Below are 16,711 nucleotides of genomic sequence, written 5' to 3' on the forward strand. Positions count from 1 at the left end.
GGGTTGGAAGACTGTGAATTTCCCTGCAGGAGTTAAGTACCCTGCCTCCAGGCAAAGAAAACCTGCAATTCACAAGATAATCCCCTTTTGTCTCTGCTTGGCCACAAAGCAGAGAGAAACCAAGCTGCTTTCAGTTTCAAAGCTGCTTTCTGGACTTCCTAAAAATTCCTTTTTAAAATCTGTATTTCTAGTTCAAAAAATCTCAACTGGATCTCAAAATGATTTCAGGTTAATCCCACCACTGTGCCACCATGTCACGGTTCCTCCCCCACTCTGAACTCTAGGGTACAGATGTGGGAACCTGCATGAAAAACCTCCTAAGCTTATCTTTACCAGCTGAGGTCAAAACTTCCCCAAGGTACCAAATATTACCCCCGTTATCCTTGGACTGGCCGCTACCACCACCAAACTAATACTGGTTACTGGGGAAGAGCTGTTTGGACGCGTCCTTCCCCCCAAAATACTTCCCAAAACCTTGCACCCCACTTCCTGGACAAGGTTTGGTAAAAAGCCTCACCAATTTGCATAGGTGACCACAGACCCAAACCCTTGGATCTGAGAACAATGAAAAAGCATTCAGTGTTTTACAAGAAGACTTTTAATAAAAAATAGAAGTAAATAGAAATAAAGAAATCCCCCCTGTAAAATCAGGATGGTAGATATCTTACAGGGTAATTAGATTCAAAAACATAGAGAACCCCTCTAGGCAAAACCTTAAGTTACAAAAAAGATACACAGACAGAAATAGTTATTCTATTCAGCACAATTCTTTTCTCAGCCATTTAAAGAAATCATAATCTAACACATACCTAGCTAGATTACTTACTAAAAGTTCTAAGACTCCATTCCTGTTCTGTCCCTGGCCAAGACGACTACAGACAGACACAGACCCTTTGTTTCTCTCCCTCCTCCCAGCTTTTGAAAGTATCTTGTCTCCTCATTGGTCATTTTGGTCAGGTGCCAGCGAGGTTACCTTTAGCTTCTTAACCCTTTACAGGTGAGAGGAGCTTTCCCCTGGCCAGGAGGGATTTCAAAGGGGTTTACCCTTCCCTTTATATTTATGACACATAAACTGACTCGTTTACAGGGAAAAATATGCTGAGCTATGCTACAATATCTTTTGGCAGGGTCTGTCGGACAAAGTTCATTGAAACTGCCTGCATCCTCCGCTTACATCCAGTCACATACTCAGTCCACCACTTAGCTCCTTGCCAATCTTCCGCAACCTTGCCCCTACACCATGGATCAATTTAACTCTTTACTTACCTGTTTGTCCTGTGTTGTGCCTCCTGGATGTATATTAGGATAGTTTTATTGCATTCATATGACTAATAGCTGATAATTTTTAGGGAGCATGCTATGTTTTCTCTGTTGTTTGGATGATATCCAGTAAAACCAAGGAATTCTATCAAGTTATCAGGCAGACATTTCTACTTTAACTGCTTATTCAATATCAGGTTATGGATGTTGGTTAATTTTATTAAATTAAACCCAGCTAACCCAGAAACTTTGCTGGTTGATTCCAGCTGTTGCGTATGTGCTAGAGAATGTTATGCTGGTTGCATGCCAGTTGCCAAGTGAACTTACAGCAGTGGTTCTCAAACTTTTGTACTGGTGACCCCTTTCAAATAGCAAGCCTCTTAAGTGACCACCCTTATGAATTAAAAAACGCTTTTAAATATATTTAACACCGTTATAAATGCTGGAGGCAAAGCAGGGTTTGGGGTGGAGGCTCACAGCTCGCAATCCCCCATGTAATAACCTTGCGACCCCTGACGGGTCCCGACCCCCAGTTTGAGAACCCCTGACTTACAGGATGCATACTCTAGAAGACTTCCTGGTGAATGTGTTGCTTGGAGTGGAAGGAAAGCTCAGCTAGTAACTGAGCTGGGGGCTTTGATAAAATTATTTGTTTTTCCTTCAGGAAGTGTTTGGTTGCACATTTGCATCTCTGATTCTAATAACACCCAACTTCACCTAAGGAGTGAACAGTACAGTTTAGCAGGAAATGTATGAAGAAGGCCTCAGATCATCCTTGTGCCTATTCATTCCTGGGCAGGCTGTGTGTCCTCTAGCATGATTTAGGCCAGCTTAGAAGCTGATGCAAGTTATACCAACTCCTAGCAGTTCCAAGATGCTCATAAGTCAGCTGAAGATTTCTGAGGTGCAGAGAATCTGAGGCCCTATCCTTCCTCCATCTCTATGCCATCAGAGTTTTAGGGTCTGTGTCCATGGTAAGCCATGTAAAATAGTCCAAGCATAGGGGAGAATCTGGGCCAGAGTGAAGGTAAAATAAACTGATTACATGGGCCTGATTTTCAGCCCCTAGCCTCCAGTTGTGTGAATAAATATTATGCATGAAATCACCAGTGCTTGTTCAGTAGATATTAAAATTAGTAAGACAAATAGTTGAAAAACAAAACAATTTACACTTTTTGTGAAATTCTCATAGTTTAGATTGGAAAAAATATTAGGCAAATAATTTATTTAAAAGTGGCCTTACATTTGTTGAATGAATAACTTACCACATATTATTTAACCAGCTCTTCTGTAAACTCTTCATGCAGATGTTGGTGCTGGAAACATGTACAAGTAGGTGTGTGCGTGTGGCAACCACAGTGAAAATCGTGCGTGTGGCAGCCGCAGATTTTTATATAAGAACATGATTATCCTTGTTAAATAAACATTTTTGTTGGTTCTTTTTTTAATATAGCTTCTTACTTTTTTAACTCTAATTTAATTTTTATTTTTTATTTTTGGGTATTTTCTATATAGCCCTTTCTTGGTGTGAGACTTTGTAAATATTTTTTTCCTGTGGTTTTATCCCTTTTCATGGAGATTGCCTTAATTTAACTAACGATAGTAACATACAAAAAATGGGGAATATAATCTAACATATTTTTTCACTCTCAAGGCCTGCTGTTTAATGATAAAGGCTGAGACAGTTTTCAAACTGTGGTACACAAGCTGATATTCCATCCACTCACTTCACAACATTTTTTTTAAGAGGGTGGTACATGAACCAGTAAAGTTTGGGAACCACTGGGCTATATCATCACCAGCACTATGCAGCCACAAAAGTGAGTATGGAGGAGTAAGGCCACCCCCTTTACACTCTTTCATGGGCAACCTGTAACCTCAGGTTGCAGCACAGGAGCAAAAGCAGGCTCTGCAAAGCCACTGCTTTCTTGTGACCTCCACACAGATGAGAGGGAGGGATTAGATTGAGCTTTGTTTCTCCTCCCAGCAAGTGCAGCATCCATGTAGCTGCACCAAGTGACATGCTACAAACAGCTATGTGTTTCCCCTTGCTTAGGATAGATTGTGAATGAAGATGTCCAAAATACTCAAGGGAGATGTCTGCAGTCTTGGTAAAGTTGCATACCAAAAATAAGCACAAATTTGGTGGCAATGAAAAACTAATAGGTAGGTAGCTATTAACCTCTACTGAAAAGATTCACAAATGTGCATTGTCTGCCTGTCTAATTAAACATCAAGAGTTGTCACACATTTCTACTCTAACTGCTTATTCAATATCAGGTTATTCTCATTCAACAAAGCTCCAATGTTTAGATACTTCTGATAACTTCTTAAGACCTTCTTTTTGTATAGAGTCAGGGGTTATATCCATTAGATTTGTCAATATTCGTACTGTCACCTTTTGTAACTAGAACATCTTTCTACCCAAAGGATGGGATTGGGTAGAAGCTTCAGCTCTGGGACCCTCCCACCTTGCAGGGTCCTAGAGCCTGGTCTCCAGCCAATGTCTGGAAGTCTGTCCAGCAATGAAAAAGCCCCACAGACTGATCCCGGCAAGCCTGGGTTGCCTGGCATGGGTCAGTCATGGGTTTTTCTTTGCTGTGTAGATATACACTAAGGCCCAGTAACCCCTCGAGGCCCAGAACTGTCAGCACAGGGCAGCAGCAGCTATGAACCCATATGACTCCCGTCTGCTTTGGAGTTCAGAGCATCCCTAGCCTAATATTAGACAGTTCCTCAGGAAAGTCTGTCCCCAGCTTTCTTTGTGCAGCAGTATTGCCAGAATCTCTGCAGTGCTGCATGCTGCAGACCCCCTGAGGCACCCCTGTCCCCAGACCTAGCACATCCTTTATCCCAGGACTTGCCAGGGGTTCCTTGAAGCCTGGATGTCTTCCTCAGTTCCTGTTTTCACCCATCTGAATCTGGTTCTATTAGGGTCCCTTTATGCTGCTCTGGCACTTTATCTCTTAGGTAAAGGGTCCAGAGCCATCATGGAAATCTCAATCATGGATTAGAAGTGGCATATGCATTTACATTATGATACTGTACAGTAATCACAAATGCTTGCAGTTATTTACTTAATTTACAACAACTCTGCCATATATTAGCAAATTCCTTTTAAAAAAATATTGAGGCAAAAACTGCTGGCTCTCTGTACTGAGTGGAAAACTGCCAGACAGCAGAAACCCAAAGGACACCACTTACCACACATCTAAATGTTGCAACATGCTGCTCCTGCTGCTAAAGTGGAGAACTAATTTCCAGTGACTTTCTTGCATTGCTGCGCAGAGTGAAGAAAATTAGAGTGTGTGATCATGGGCAAAACTGGAGAGGTTAATGCTACAATTGCCTTCAACCAGCATTGGGCTTCAGAGATATGGTGTGCAAAATGGCCTTAGAAATGGTTGTTCAAAGTTGAACTTCAGAGCAACTTACCTACCACTCATGATTTTAAGAGTTTCTCCAATTAATTTTCCTCCTTTTCAGTCCATACACATAGCCTTGAACCCTTCCTAACTCGTGATTGGACTCCTTGTCCCTTTTAGCTGTTTAATATCCCATTCCAACCCACCAGCCACCAGTCCCTTCTTGGTTCTGACCCATTTACCTAGGTGCTGTACAACTCTCACCCATCTGTGTATTACTGGTCCATTAGTGGAGCTATGCCAATAAACACCAGCTACCCCCTCATTCAAGCAGTACTATGTTTAAATTGGTTCTCACCCTGTATAATCTACTTCATAATCAATACATTTGCACTTGCTTGTCAACTCCCTTTGTACTTCTATTTGTTCCCCTCCCAGCCTCCATTCTGACTGGCAACTACCTCCCAGACTTTTCAGAACTCCTGTCCCCTCTCCTCCTAACTCCATCAGCCACATCAGGTTTCTCCCTTTCCCACTCCCATTATCACCAATGGCTGATGCCAGTTCAACCTGGCAGCCTGCCCATCCTCACAACTGCTGAACATTCCCCTAAACAGTCTCTTACATTGGGGCCATATCAACATCTGGTGTAAAATGTTGTAGATCCATTTACTACAATGGAGTGATACTGATTTACACCGACTAAGAATCTGGTGGTTTTTTCCCTATTGCACTCTGCATGCACATTAGCACTCCTGATCCAACCCTTTCATCTCTCTGCACTCGTCCCACCCCCAACCCCTACTCTGATTGGTCTCCCATACTACTTCATCCTTACAATATTCCATTCCACAGCAGCAAATGGTAGCAGGACCTCACCCATCTATGGCAGAACTATAGGCCCATCTCATGTTTTCTGAATAGAGATCCATACATGAAATCAGTCCACATCTCCCCTCCTGTGCTCGGTCAATTCACAGAAAATATTTTACCAAAACTCATTTAACTAAAATGTTTTTCATATATTAGTGCACAAAACTCTATGTTGTATCTGAGTTAAGGTTCCTCTATACATAACGTACCTAACACAAAAGCAAGAAAGTGATAAATTAAGGCATCTGACATGGCATACCTTTTACTCCTCAACACAGAGATGCACACCTCACCAGTAAGAAAACCATCATGCCCCAAACCACCTATAACCCAACACCTCTACTGCCTCCCATGAGTCCTCCCATGACATTGCATCACTCTATTAGTATTACATTTTGGCTAAATTTGTGTGACTTTTTTTTAAGTGTGCATGAATATGAATGGGCCTCCAGGAACTCTGTCTGGGTTACTTTTTTTTTCCATGGCTTCTAATATTTGCCATTCAGAATCTTTGTTTTGTCAATTAATATTTTATTTGTTTAAAATAAACGCAGCATTGCATTATGGCACATTACTGCACTAGCATCATTGCATTATTATGAAATGCATTAAATGCTAAAGCAATCATTCACAACGTGGTGTCATACAGCAATGTGCTTGCTTTGTATTGTTGTTTTTTTAAATGCTGTAGTTTTAGGTTTATATTAGAGTACGTATTATGAAAACCCAGTAGCCTATTTCTTAGTGCTGGGTAGAGAACACATAGCCATGATAGTTTTTAACATAAAGTGGATTTTTTTTTTTACACTGAAACACCTGAAGAAAAAAAAAAAAAAAAAAAAGCTTCTCTCACTCAAAATCTACACCTGCCTTCAATCTCAAAAGGTTGGTAAGACTAAATTTTACCTTTCTATGACAGTTTTACCATTTTAAAGTTCTTCTTGCCTTGAGGGATATTTTAAATTATTCTCCTTTGCTCTTGCTATCTCACTAGCTCTACTTTAGTTTTTCTTCTGCTTCCATATGAAATGTTTGCATTTCAGTAGATTTTTTTCAGTGTGTCTCTCCAATGCTGACTGTGCTTATTTTTGTCCAAAAAGACATAACTGTCAAATAAAAGTAAACAGAACAGCAAACAACTGCTATTGGTAACATGGCCCACTTGTAATATGGACCACTTGTGTACTGAAAAATCTGTCACAATTTAAACAAACATTTTCAACTCTGAATTATTCATCATTAGGGAAAAAAGCTTGCCATAATAGTCTGTTTAAGGAAAGAAAATACTTTGTTCTTCTACAAAGCCTTTCACTGATGGATCTTAAAATATTTTATAAACATTATCTCCACAACTTACCTGTAAATTAAATAAATATCTCAATTTTACAGATGGGAAAACCGAGGCACAAAAAGATTCTTAATGTTACAGATTTCAGAGTAGCAGCCGTGTTAGTCTGTATTCGCAAAAAGAAAAGGAGTACTTGTGGCACCTTAGAGACTAACAAATTTACTTGAGCATAAGCTTCTGTGAGCTACAGCTCACTTCATCGGATGCATTCAGTGGAAAATACAGTGGGGAGATTTAGATACATAGAGAACATGAAACAATGGGTGTTACCATACACACTGTAAGGAGAGTGATCACTTAAGATGAGCTATTACCAGCAGGGGGGCGGGGGCGGGGGGGAGAAGAAAACCTTTTGTAGTGATAATCAAGGTTGGCCGTTTCCAGCAGTTGACAAGAACATCTGAGGAACAGTGGGGGGAAATAAACATGGGGAAATAGTTTTACTTTGTGTAATGACCCATCCACTCCCAGTCTCTATTCAAGCCTAAGTTAATTGTGTCCAGTTTGCAAATTAATTCCAATTCAGCAGTCTCTTGTTGGAGTCTGTTTCTGAAGTCTTTTTGTTGAAGAATTGCCACTTTTAGGTCTGTAATCGAGTGACCAGAGAGATTGAAGTGTTCTCCGACTGGTTTTCGAATGTTATAATTCTTGGCGTCTGATTTGTGACCATTTATTCTGTTACGTAGAGACTGTTCAGTTTGACCATTGTACATGGCAGAGGGGCATTGCTGGCAGATGACGGCATATATCACATTGGTAGATGTGCAGGTGAATGAGCCTCTGATAGTGTGGCTGATGTGATTAGGCCTATGATGGTGTCCCCTGAATAGATATGTGGACACAGTTGGCAACGGGCTTTGTTGCAAGGATAGGTTCCTGGATTAGTGTTTTTGTTGTGTGGTGTGTGGTTGCTGGTGAGTGTTTGCTTCAGGTTGGGGGGCTGTCTGTAAGCAAGGACTGGCCTGGCTCCCAAGATCTGTGAGAGCAATGGGTCGTCCTTCAGGATAGGTTGTAGATCCTTGATGATGTGTTGGAGAGGTTTTAGTTGGGGACTGAAGGTGACAGCTAGTGGCGTTCTGTTGTTTTCTTTGTTGGGCCTGTCCTGTAGTAGTTAACTTCTGGGTACTCTTCTGGCTCTGTCAATCTGTTTCTTCACTTCAGCAGGTGGGTATTGTAGTTTTAAGAATGCTTGATAGAGACCTTGTAGTTGTTTGTCTCTGTCTGAGGGGTTGGAGCAAATGCGGTTGTATTGTAGAGTTTGGCTGTAGACAATGAATCGTGTGGTGTGGTCAGGGTGAAAGCTGGAGGCATGTAGGTAGGAATAGCAGTCAGTAGGTTTCCGGTATAGTGTGGTGTTTATGTGACCATCACTTATTAGCACCATAGTGTCCAGGAAGTGGGTCTATTGTGTGGACTGGTCCAGGCTGAGGTTGATGGTGGGATGGAAATTGTTGAATGTTACAGAGACAGTCGTTGACAGAACTGAGAACATGGTCTTGATCAACTGTCTCTAAATTCTGTGTTTCAACTTCTAGATTATCTTCTTTCAAAATGGGCTGTCAAAGAAAATCAGTTTTAGTCTTATGCAACATGGTAGTTTCAGTACTGTAAAATGAAATCGGTCTATTTAAGTTAGTGGAAATATAGTGGAAATAGAATTTCACCTTTGATTCAATAAGATGCAAAATAAGTAAGGCACTGCTTAACTTTAATCATATAAATAACTCCATCTCTATCCAGCAAAAAGACCCAGTTGGATTTAAGCATGTGCTTAAATATGTTGCTGAACTGAGGTCTAAATGGGAGTCTCTACTTTACCCTTCTTCTTTTTTAACTTTTTTCATCTCCCCACAAAATTGGAAAATGCAGGGGAGGGTAGTTTTTCTCCTTCCTCTGTGGCATGGGTCACTTGCTGATGTAAACTAGAGTAAATGGTGAATTCTCTTTAACTTGAAGTCTTTAAATCATGATCTGAGGACTTCAGTAACTCTGCCAAAATTATGGGTCTATTACAGGAGTGGATGGGTAAGATTCTGTGTCCTGTGATGTGAAGAAGGTCAGACTAGGTGATCATGATTGTCCTTAAAGTCAATGAGGCTACGTTTTTTTTTTGTGTGTGTTTTTTTTAAGATTCTGATACTTGAAAGTACTTTCTCAGCAGCAGGAGATCTTCCTTGAATATAGGAAAGGACAACAGGAAGAAATCAAAGAACATGAATATGTTCTGATAAACAGAAAAAGTTGTTTTGAACTCTCCTATCTGCAGTGTCCAACAATGATACAATACTCTGAAAAGGGAATATAAGAAAGACTAGTGCTCCCAAGTCTCTGCTAACAAGTAGCCCATGACATTTTATGAATGGAAGTAATAATACATGAAAAAGATTGTGGTGCTAAGTTACCTACAGAATCTTTATTATGGGTTTTATATGAAACGCACTTTATCAAATAAAAATGTACAAAGAACTGATCAGACAAATTAATCAGAACACTACCCTAATAGATCCTTGATTACCATACAATATATCTATCCATTGTAAGCCGTCTGCATTAGTTAACATTAAAATACAGCATATGAATTCTTATTTTTTTTTGTTTTGTCTTTTGCAGACATCCAACAGGACCTTTGACATTCCTCTCACTTTGTCTGGAGCAGTAGTTTTACGGGAGAGACTAAATTATGAAGAAAAGACACGTTATTTTGTTATTGTTCAAGCAAATGTAAGTATGGATTCCAAAATGGTTATTTCTGTCATCAATTCTTCAGGAGCAGGGGATAGGGTGTGAAGAAGTCTTTTCTACATGCTCTTTTTCTTAAGTCACCAGTGTTGCGATGTTGCCTAATATCTCTTTAGTCCTTATCATCTTTTAACACAGTTTGGCATATTGCTGGTTAGAACAAAGATATTCATGTTGTGAAATAAGACATTCTTTTGGCATGAGGAATAGATTGTATATTTTAAGTATAGTGCATGTAGAAAAGTACATTCTAGTGTCAGAGTTTTTTCTGACACATCTAGCTATACTAATGTGATCTGAAATTAGTTTAATGGATACAGTTTAACTGTATCCCTGAGCTTTGAAATGCAGCCTTCTAAAACGAGGCAATTTTTCTTTCAGTTCACACTGTATTTGTGTTAAGTGTTTTTTACAGCATGACTAGCAGTGGATAATGCATGCTGAGAATAAAAGTGACATTTAAACTGTATCTAATATAGCTGTCTTTGGGAGAAGACTTTAGGTGTCTTGGAAGACAATGAAAGTTATTTTTCCTGTTCTTTTTACAATAAAATTTGTATTTATAATAAGTAGATGAACAGATTCTATTCCATTCCTATGCAGCAGTTATAAATTCCACACAAATGGTGTAGTGGTTGAACAGGATGCTCTCATATAACCTTAGAAGCGTTTGCTCCTGAAAATATCTATTTGCATTTGTACTGCCTTGTTCAATGTTGTGCCAAAGAAAGGAAAGAATCCACTTGAAAATTCACCCTCTTCTTTAATAAATATCTCAGGCTTTTTGTATTAATCCAGATTAAAACAAATTTTAGACCTCAGAATTTGCAAAGAGGACCACAGTGACCTTTGTTCTTTTCTGGGAGCACCACATGGGACAGAAATCAGACTGGGCTTCCCCTCTCCCAAATCCAACACTGTGTCTCAATGGCCCATCCCCACCTCACCTCCGGGGACTTCACCTAGGGCTGGAACTCATGCAATAAGTTTGGGGAAGAAAGAGAGCCAGGGCTGGCTCTCCCCAGCATCTGGTTTTGGTGTCTTATTCTTCCACTTTAGGGACACTAGATGGGATAAGAGCTCCTCTCGGCTCCTGAGCTGGAAAGAGAGAGCGAGCTTGACTGGGTGGGGCTCCTCCATCACTGACAAGCCACAGGATCTGGTCCCAACAGTCCATCCGTGCTGGGGGATAACAAACTTCCGTTGCTGCTGCTACCTGATATAGTTAGTTATGTAGCCTAAGTGGTAGTAATCCGTACTGTATTGCTGAAGGGTCAGAGTTCAAACCCTGCTGATCATATGTGATGGAGGGGTTGGTATAGCTGCACAGAATAGTATTTGCTTTTTCTAGTTGTTTTTAATAATGAAGAAAAAGGCAAGTTACATACAAAAATAGGTTAAAATAATGTCATTTAGGTTGCAAAGTTAACTATGAAAAAAAGTTAGGAAATGGTAGCGTTATCGTTGCCTCCGCTCTCATTGTGCGTATGCATTGTGATACTGTCTTTAATTACATACTGTTATTTCTACTGTCCATCTGCCCCCTTCAGTGCACAGGATGGATGCACAGGGGAGCTGAATTAAGGTTGCATGGGCAACTATAAATCTGGCATTTCATAGCTTTCAAGTGTTGGACTTTGCAATGTAAATAGCATGCTCTTAAAGTAATATATTTGGAATAGAATATATGGAATATAAATTGATCATTTTGGGTGAAAAGTGCTACATAAAAGTAAAATAGTTGCTGCTAGTATTGATTATTATTATTTATTATTATATGAGAATACAAAAGGGAAACTGAGGACTTTTGTGCGTTCCCACTTGTGGGATTGCATCTCCTGGCAGTGATCATGTAGATTCCCCGGTCAAAGCAGTATCCCTTTTGGGGAGGGGGTGCATGAATGCCTTTGCATGGCTTCTTATATCAGATGCCTTACAATATATAAAGCAATACAGCACCTCTACTCCAAGTGCCTCAGTTCCATTTTAACTTTCCCAGATTTCTTCAGATCCATCCAGGGTCACACCAGTACCAGGAAATGCACATCATGCTCTGTTTCGGTTACAAAATTGGAGACACATATTTGCTGCCTAGTATCCATATGCAAGCAACACTCTCCCACACAGTGTGTGATGTACAGGGCTTTCACACCCTGGACTCACTGGTACTAGAAGCTCCGACTTCAGGCTCATCCAGATTTTGAATGGCATTAGCTTTTCAGCATTAGCCTTGGCCTCTACCAAGGGTTAAAGCCCCAGACTCCTCTACCTAACACCAGGGACTCTTCTATCTCCCACAGTCCCTCAGCACCTATGGCACCTATTAAAGCTCTAATGCAGCGGTGGGCAAAATTTTTGGCCTGAGGGCCACATCTGGGTGGGGAAATTGCATGCAGGGCCATGAATGTAGGGCTGGGGGTTGGGGTGCGGGAGGGAGTGCGGGGTGTGGGAGGGGGTGCAGTGTGCAGGAAGGTGCTCAGGACAAGGGGTTGAGGCACAGGAGAGGTGCGGGCTGTACGAGGGGACTCAGGGCAGGGGGTTGGGCTGCAGGAGGGTGCGGGGTGTGGTAGGGGGTTGAGGTGTAGGAGGAGTGCAGCAGGGGGCTTAAAGCAGGGGGGCTGGGTGCAGGAGGGGTGTGGCGGGGGTTAGGGTGCGGGGTGCAGGAGGGGTTTGGGATACGGGCTCGGGCCCAGCGCCGCTTACCTGAAGCAGCTCTGGGATGGCAGCAGCGTGCAGCAGGGCTCAGGCAGGCTGCCTGCCTACCTGCCCGGCCCCACACTGCTCCTGGAAGCAGCAGGCACCATGTCCCTGCGGCCCCTGGGGGAAGGGGGGCAGAGGGCTCCATGCGCTAGCCTCGCCTGTGGGTACCTCCCCCAAAGCTCCTACTGGCCGCGGTTCCCCGTTCCCGGCCAATGGGAGCTGCGGGGGGCAGTGCCTGCAGGAGAGGGCAGCGCGTGGAGTCTACTGCCCCCCTTCCCCAGGGGCCACAGGGATGTGGTGCTGGCCATTTCCGGGAGTGGCACGCGGCCCATGGCACCATGGCTGGGGGGGGCAATCCCGGGGGGCTGGTTCCAAATCCCTGACAGGCCGGATCCTGCCCATGGGCCGTAGTTTGCCTACCCCTGCTCTAATACCTAAGCCATCTTTAACTGGCTTTCCAGGACCAAGTAAATTGATATCTACTTCTACCTGAACCCCTGGGCTTCTCCTTGACTACCATGGCATCAACCATACCTCTGGAACCCAGCACTGACACAGTACTGGCTCACGTGTCCAAAAACTCTTCTTTCCAAATGGAAGGAAAAGTCCAAGCACCCCACCACTTAAAACTTCAAAAAACAAAAATTGGATGAAGCACCACTCTGTCTTCACGTGGCTCAGGGCAGGAGCTCTTAGTGCTACGCTCACCAGTGCAGTGTCTTCTGTTGCCTGCATTGAAAATGCAGGCACTAACCTCTGAAAATATTTCCCTACTAAGAATTCCTTGAACCCCATCTATCTTTTCATGTGTGGACACTAGGCCCCCAGCAACAGTCCTGGCCCCTGCCTTCCTGACTCTATTCCAGGTCAGATCACTCTTCTAGGCTCCTATCCGGATTCATCCCATTCTGGGGAGTGGTTTGGGCAGCCCTTGGTGCCATCTGAGGCAAATTTTGGGGGTCTCTCCAGCTTCTTTTTGGAACCAGAACAGGTGTCTGACTCCTAGAAGAAGTCCGATTCACGAAGAACTTTTCACCCATCTTCCACCTAAGTAGCACTGCTCACTGGTCTCTCAGAAATGAGAATGCATAAAGTCTCCCAAACAAAAAAGAAAGGTTACTTACCAGCAGGGGTGAAAGTAACTTAAAGCACTTACCGGTACTCCAGAGTCCTGAGCAGGGGGGGCGTGGCCTCAACCTTTAAATACCCAGGCCCTTTAAAACACCCCTGGAACTACCAGCTGCAGAGGCGGCTGGGAGCCCCGGGACTCAGGGGCAATCTAAAGGGCCCAGGGCTCCAGCTGCCGCTACTGCAGCGGAGCCCCGGGCCCTTTAAATCTCTGCCCAAGCCCTGCTGCCGGAGCCCCGGGGTAGCAGCAGCAGGGCGCCAGTGGTGATTTAAAGGGCCTGGGGCTCCCTGCAGCAGCCGGAGCCCCGGGCCTTTTAAATCACCACCGGAGCCCGCCGCTGCTACCCCAGGGCTCTGACAGTGGGGCTCGGGAGGCAATTTAAAGGGCCTGGGGCTCTGACTGCTGCAGGGAGCCCCGGGCCTTTTAAATCGCCAGCTTGGGGAAGCCAGTCCAGTCCAGCATGGCATACTGGCTCTTGCCGGTACACCATACCGAACCAGACCGGCTTACTTTCACCTCTGCTTAACAGTAACTAGTTCTTCTTCGGACATTGATACTTCCTGTCTGCCGTCCCTTCTATCTGAGTGCTAAATGCCATGGGATTCTGTGATTCAGTGGAGAAGGCAGTGAAACAGTTGGGATGGGAGAGGAAGAAGGTTGGCTCTCCTGTATGTAAACTTAGGGTGTTGGCTCCCAATGTTTATTGGTTCACATACTAAATAATTTTAAAAATGTGAAGTGAATGGATGAAACATCAAATTCACATACAACTAGTGATAGATGTACCACAATTTAGGAACTCCTGGACTTTGGTGAGTGACATCTTTTTTTGAACTCTGGTCACTGCTACAAATATAAGCCCTGAATCTGCAAAGGCTTGCATACTTAACTGTAAGTCCTATTAGTTTTATTGAATTCAGCAGGATTATTCATGTGCTTCAAGTTAAGCACAAGTGTAAATCTTTGGAGGATTAGTATCATAGTGACCCATCCCATACAATTTCCATAATAAAGCTACCTATATGAATGAGAACTACTTGAGTGAGTAAAGGTTGCATGTTTAGGCCAGAATACCCATTATTTCAATCACTGCATACTCAAATCTGGTACTGTAATCAAATGGGAATTGATTTCAATGAAGTTTTGAGTGCTCAGGTGTTGTAGAAGTGATCTCAGAGAATAGTTTATTTACCAAAAAATGCAGTTTTCATCAACTCAAAACTATTCGCAAATTTGCAGAATTTTTTTAGCCACATTTTCTTTCAGGCTGGATTCACAAGGGGACTTAGGTGCCATTAACAAAATGGTCAGAGGAGGTAGTGGTTGTGGTGCTCCCCTTATGCCTAATATCCCAGTGGTTAGCATCTTCTCTGGGGCTGTGGAAGACTGAATTCAAATTCCCTTTCTGGAGCAGGGAATTCAATGCATGCCTTCCTCCCTGTTAGCCGACGGCCAAGGATGTTTGGTGAGGTGCCAGCTATGCCCGTTTATACCATCCGTGACTTTAACCGCTAGGACGCACTGTCCCTTCGTGGCGGGCAGCCCGGGCTAGGCTGACGGATGCCCCAAGGTCCTAACCACCCGTGACTTTAACTGCTAGAGCTCAGAGCTCCTTCGCAGCGGGCAGCCAGGATTGACTGACAGGTGCCCCAAGAGTTTGCCCCATGGAGGTGGCACAACTCAATGCTAGGCTCTTAGTACTCTCACCTAATGGCCAGGCTTTAGAGCCAAAACGGCTGAGGTTCTTTAATTGTGTTGGCTGCTTTACAGTAAACCAGAAAAAACAAGTCAGGCTTATGCACAAATGGTTACCAAAATTTATTAAGCTAGATTCTAATCATGTGGTTACAAAATTGCTAGTGCCTACTTATTTAAATGTAGAGATGTTACACACACAAACAAGTTACAAAACTGAAGCCACAATCCCAAAGAAAGAAAACAAAGTATAGAGCTCTATTTCAAAATATGTGTACTCTAAAGATAGGAGATCAGGTGTGGGTGCTTCTTACCCTCCTTGCATCTCTCGATTCCAGCGGTGCCAAGCCAGGATCGGTCACTCAATTCCGCGGAAAGACGAATAAGGGACAAGGCTTAGGGACCCTCTTAGCTGCAGAAGCCTTGGGAGGCTGTCACTTATCTGACCAGCAGATAGATAGTGAAAAGCACTCAAAAATCATGGTGCTGTAGGTCCCCTACTTATACCTCTGTACTCCTTTATTCTCTTTCTCCTTTCTTATGCCAAATTGAGGCTGGTCTGTCTGGGCGACGCCAGCTTTCGCAAGAGTAGTTTACACTTGCAAGGGAGAGAAACAATAAGTGTCGACTACTGGACATTTCTTTTATCAGGGTAAATATTTTCCCACCTAGGATGTTGGTGTGTGTGCATCACGCTATTTAGTAGGGGCTAAGAGCCATGTCTGTCACAGGGCCTCTGCCTGCTGTGAGCTTAATCGTTGTATCTGTTCCCAGAGGCACATTATAGCAGCACACCTGTGCTTTTCACAGCTTCAAAGGCTGTGCTGGAATATATGTTAAGTGCCCTGTTCCGGCTTCCTCCTGTGTTTCGAGCAATGCTGGTCTGGGGGGGGCTGAGGGGGCTGTCTGTCTGGCTACACTCCCCCAGGTAAGTATTCTTACCACCACTCTATAGAGTATTCTGGGGTAGGTCCTTGTGTCTATTGAAGTTGTTCCACTTTGTATAATAAATAGTCATTGGGCCAGAGAAAGTGAGGATAATTTTATAGTCTAGTGGTTAGAGCTCTCACCTGGGAGTAGGGAGACCAAGTAAAAGTTCCTACTCCTGTTACTATTTCATTATTTATGCATATTATCTTGAAAGAGAAAGTGGAGTGTTAGGTGAAGATCAGACCAAGTATCTAATTTATCCAGTCTAATGCTTTTCATTCCAGAGGATCAAAAAGTACTTAAATTGCTGTGTTAAAAAGGCACCATATCATCCTCAATTGAAATGCAACTACTCCTGGGGTGAAGCACAGAAGCTGTTTCTGTTCAACAATGTACAGCAAAATTAGTCATCATTTTAAGACAGAAGAATATCATAGTCATTTGAAACAAAAGGAAAGTTTTGCAAGTTTTCACTAGGATTTTCTCCAGTTAATATATTTTTGCTTAATTCTGTTTTTAATCAAGATGTAGCATCAATTACAAAATATTCTGTATAATAAACTAAAAAAGATGGCATGGCCCCCAATTTGACGAGATTACAAGTTTGGTTGATAAAGGTATCTGTGTTGATATAATACTTAACTTCTGTAAGGCATATCTCACTATGATTTA

At 42.8% G+C, this 16,711-nt stretch overlaps 1 protein-coding gene across 11 annotated transcripts in view; it reads left to right on the forward strand.

Moving 5' to 3' along the window:
• PCDH15 (protocadherin related 15) overlaps window positions 1-16,711 on the forward strand; it is a 1,355,521-nt gene that overhangs the window by 923,827 nt on the left and 414,983 nt on the right. For all 11 annotated transcript variants that reach the window (XM_073353680.1, XM_073353679.1, XM_073353682.1 and 8 more), the window contains one exon: window positions 9,457-9,567. In XM_073353680.1, coding sequence (XP_073209781.1) covers window positions 9,457-9,567 — 111 coding nt within the window. The remainder of the gene's footprint in view (window positions 1-9,456; window positions 9,568-16,711) is intronic.

The sequence above is a fragment of the Lepidochelys kempii genome, chromosome 7 (assembly GCF_965140265.1).
Source record: "Lepidochelys kempii isolate rLepKem1 chromosome 7, rLepKem1.hap2, whole genome shotgun sequence".
NCBI classification, from domain to species: domain Eukaryota; kingdom Metazoa; phylum Chordata; order Testudines; family Cheloniidae; genus Lepidochelys; species Lepidochelys kempii.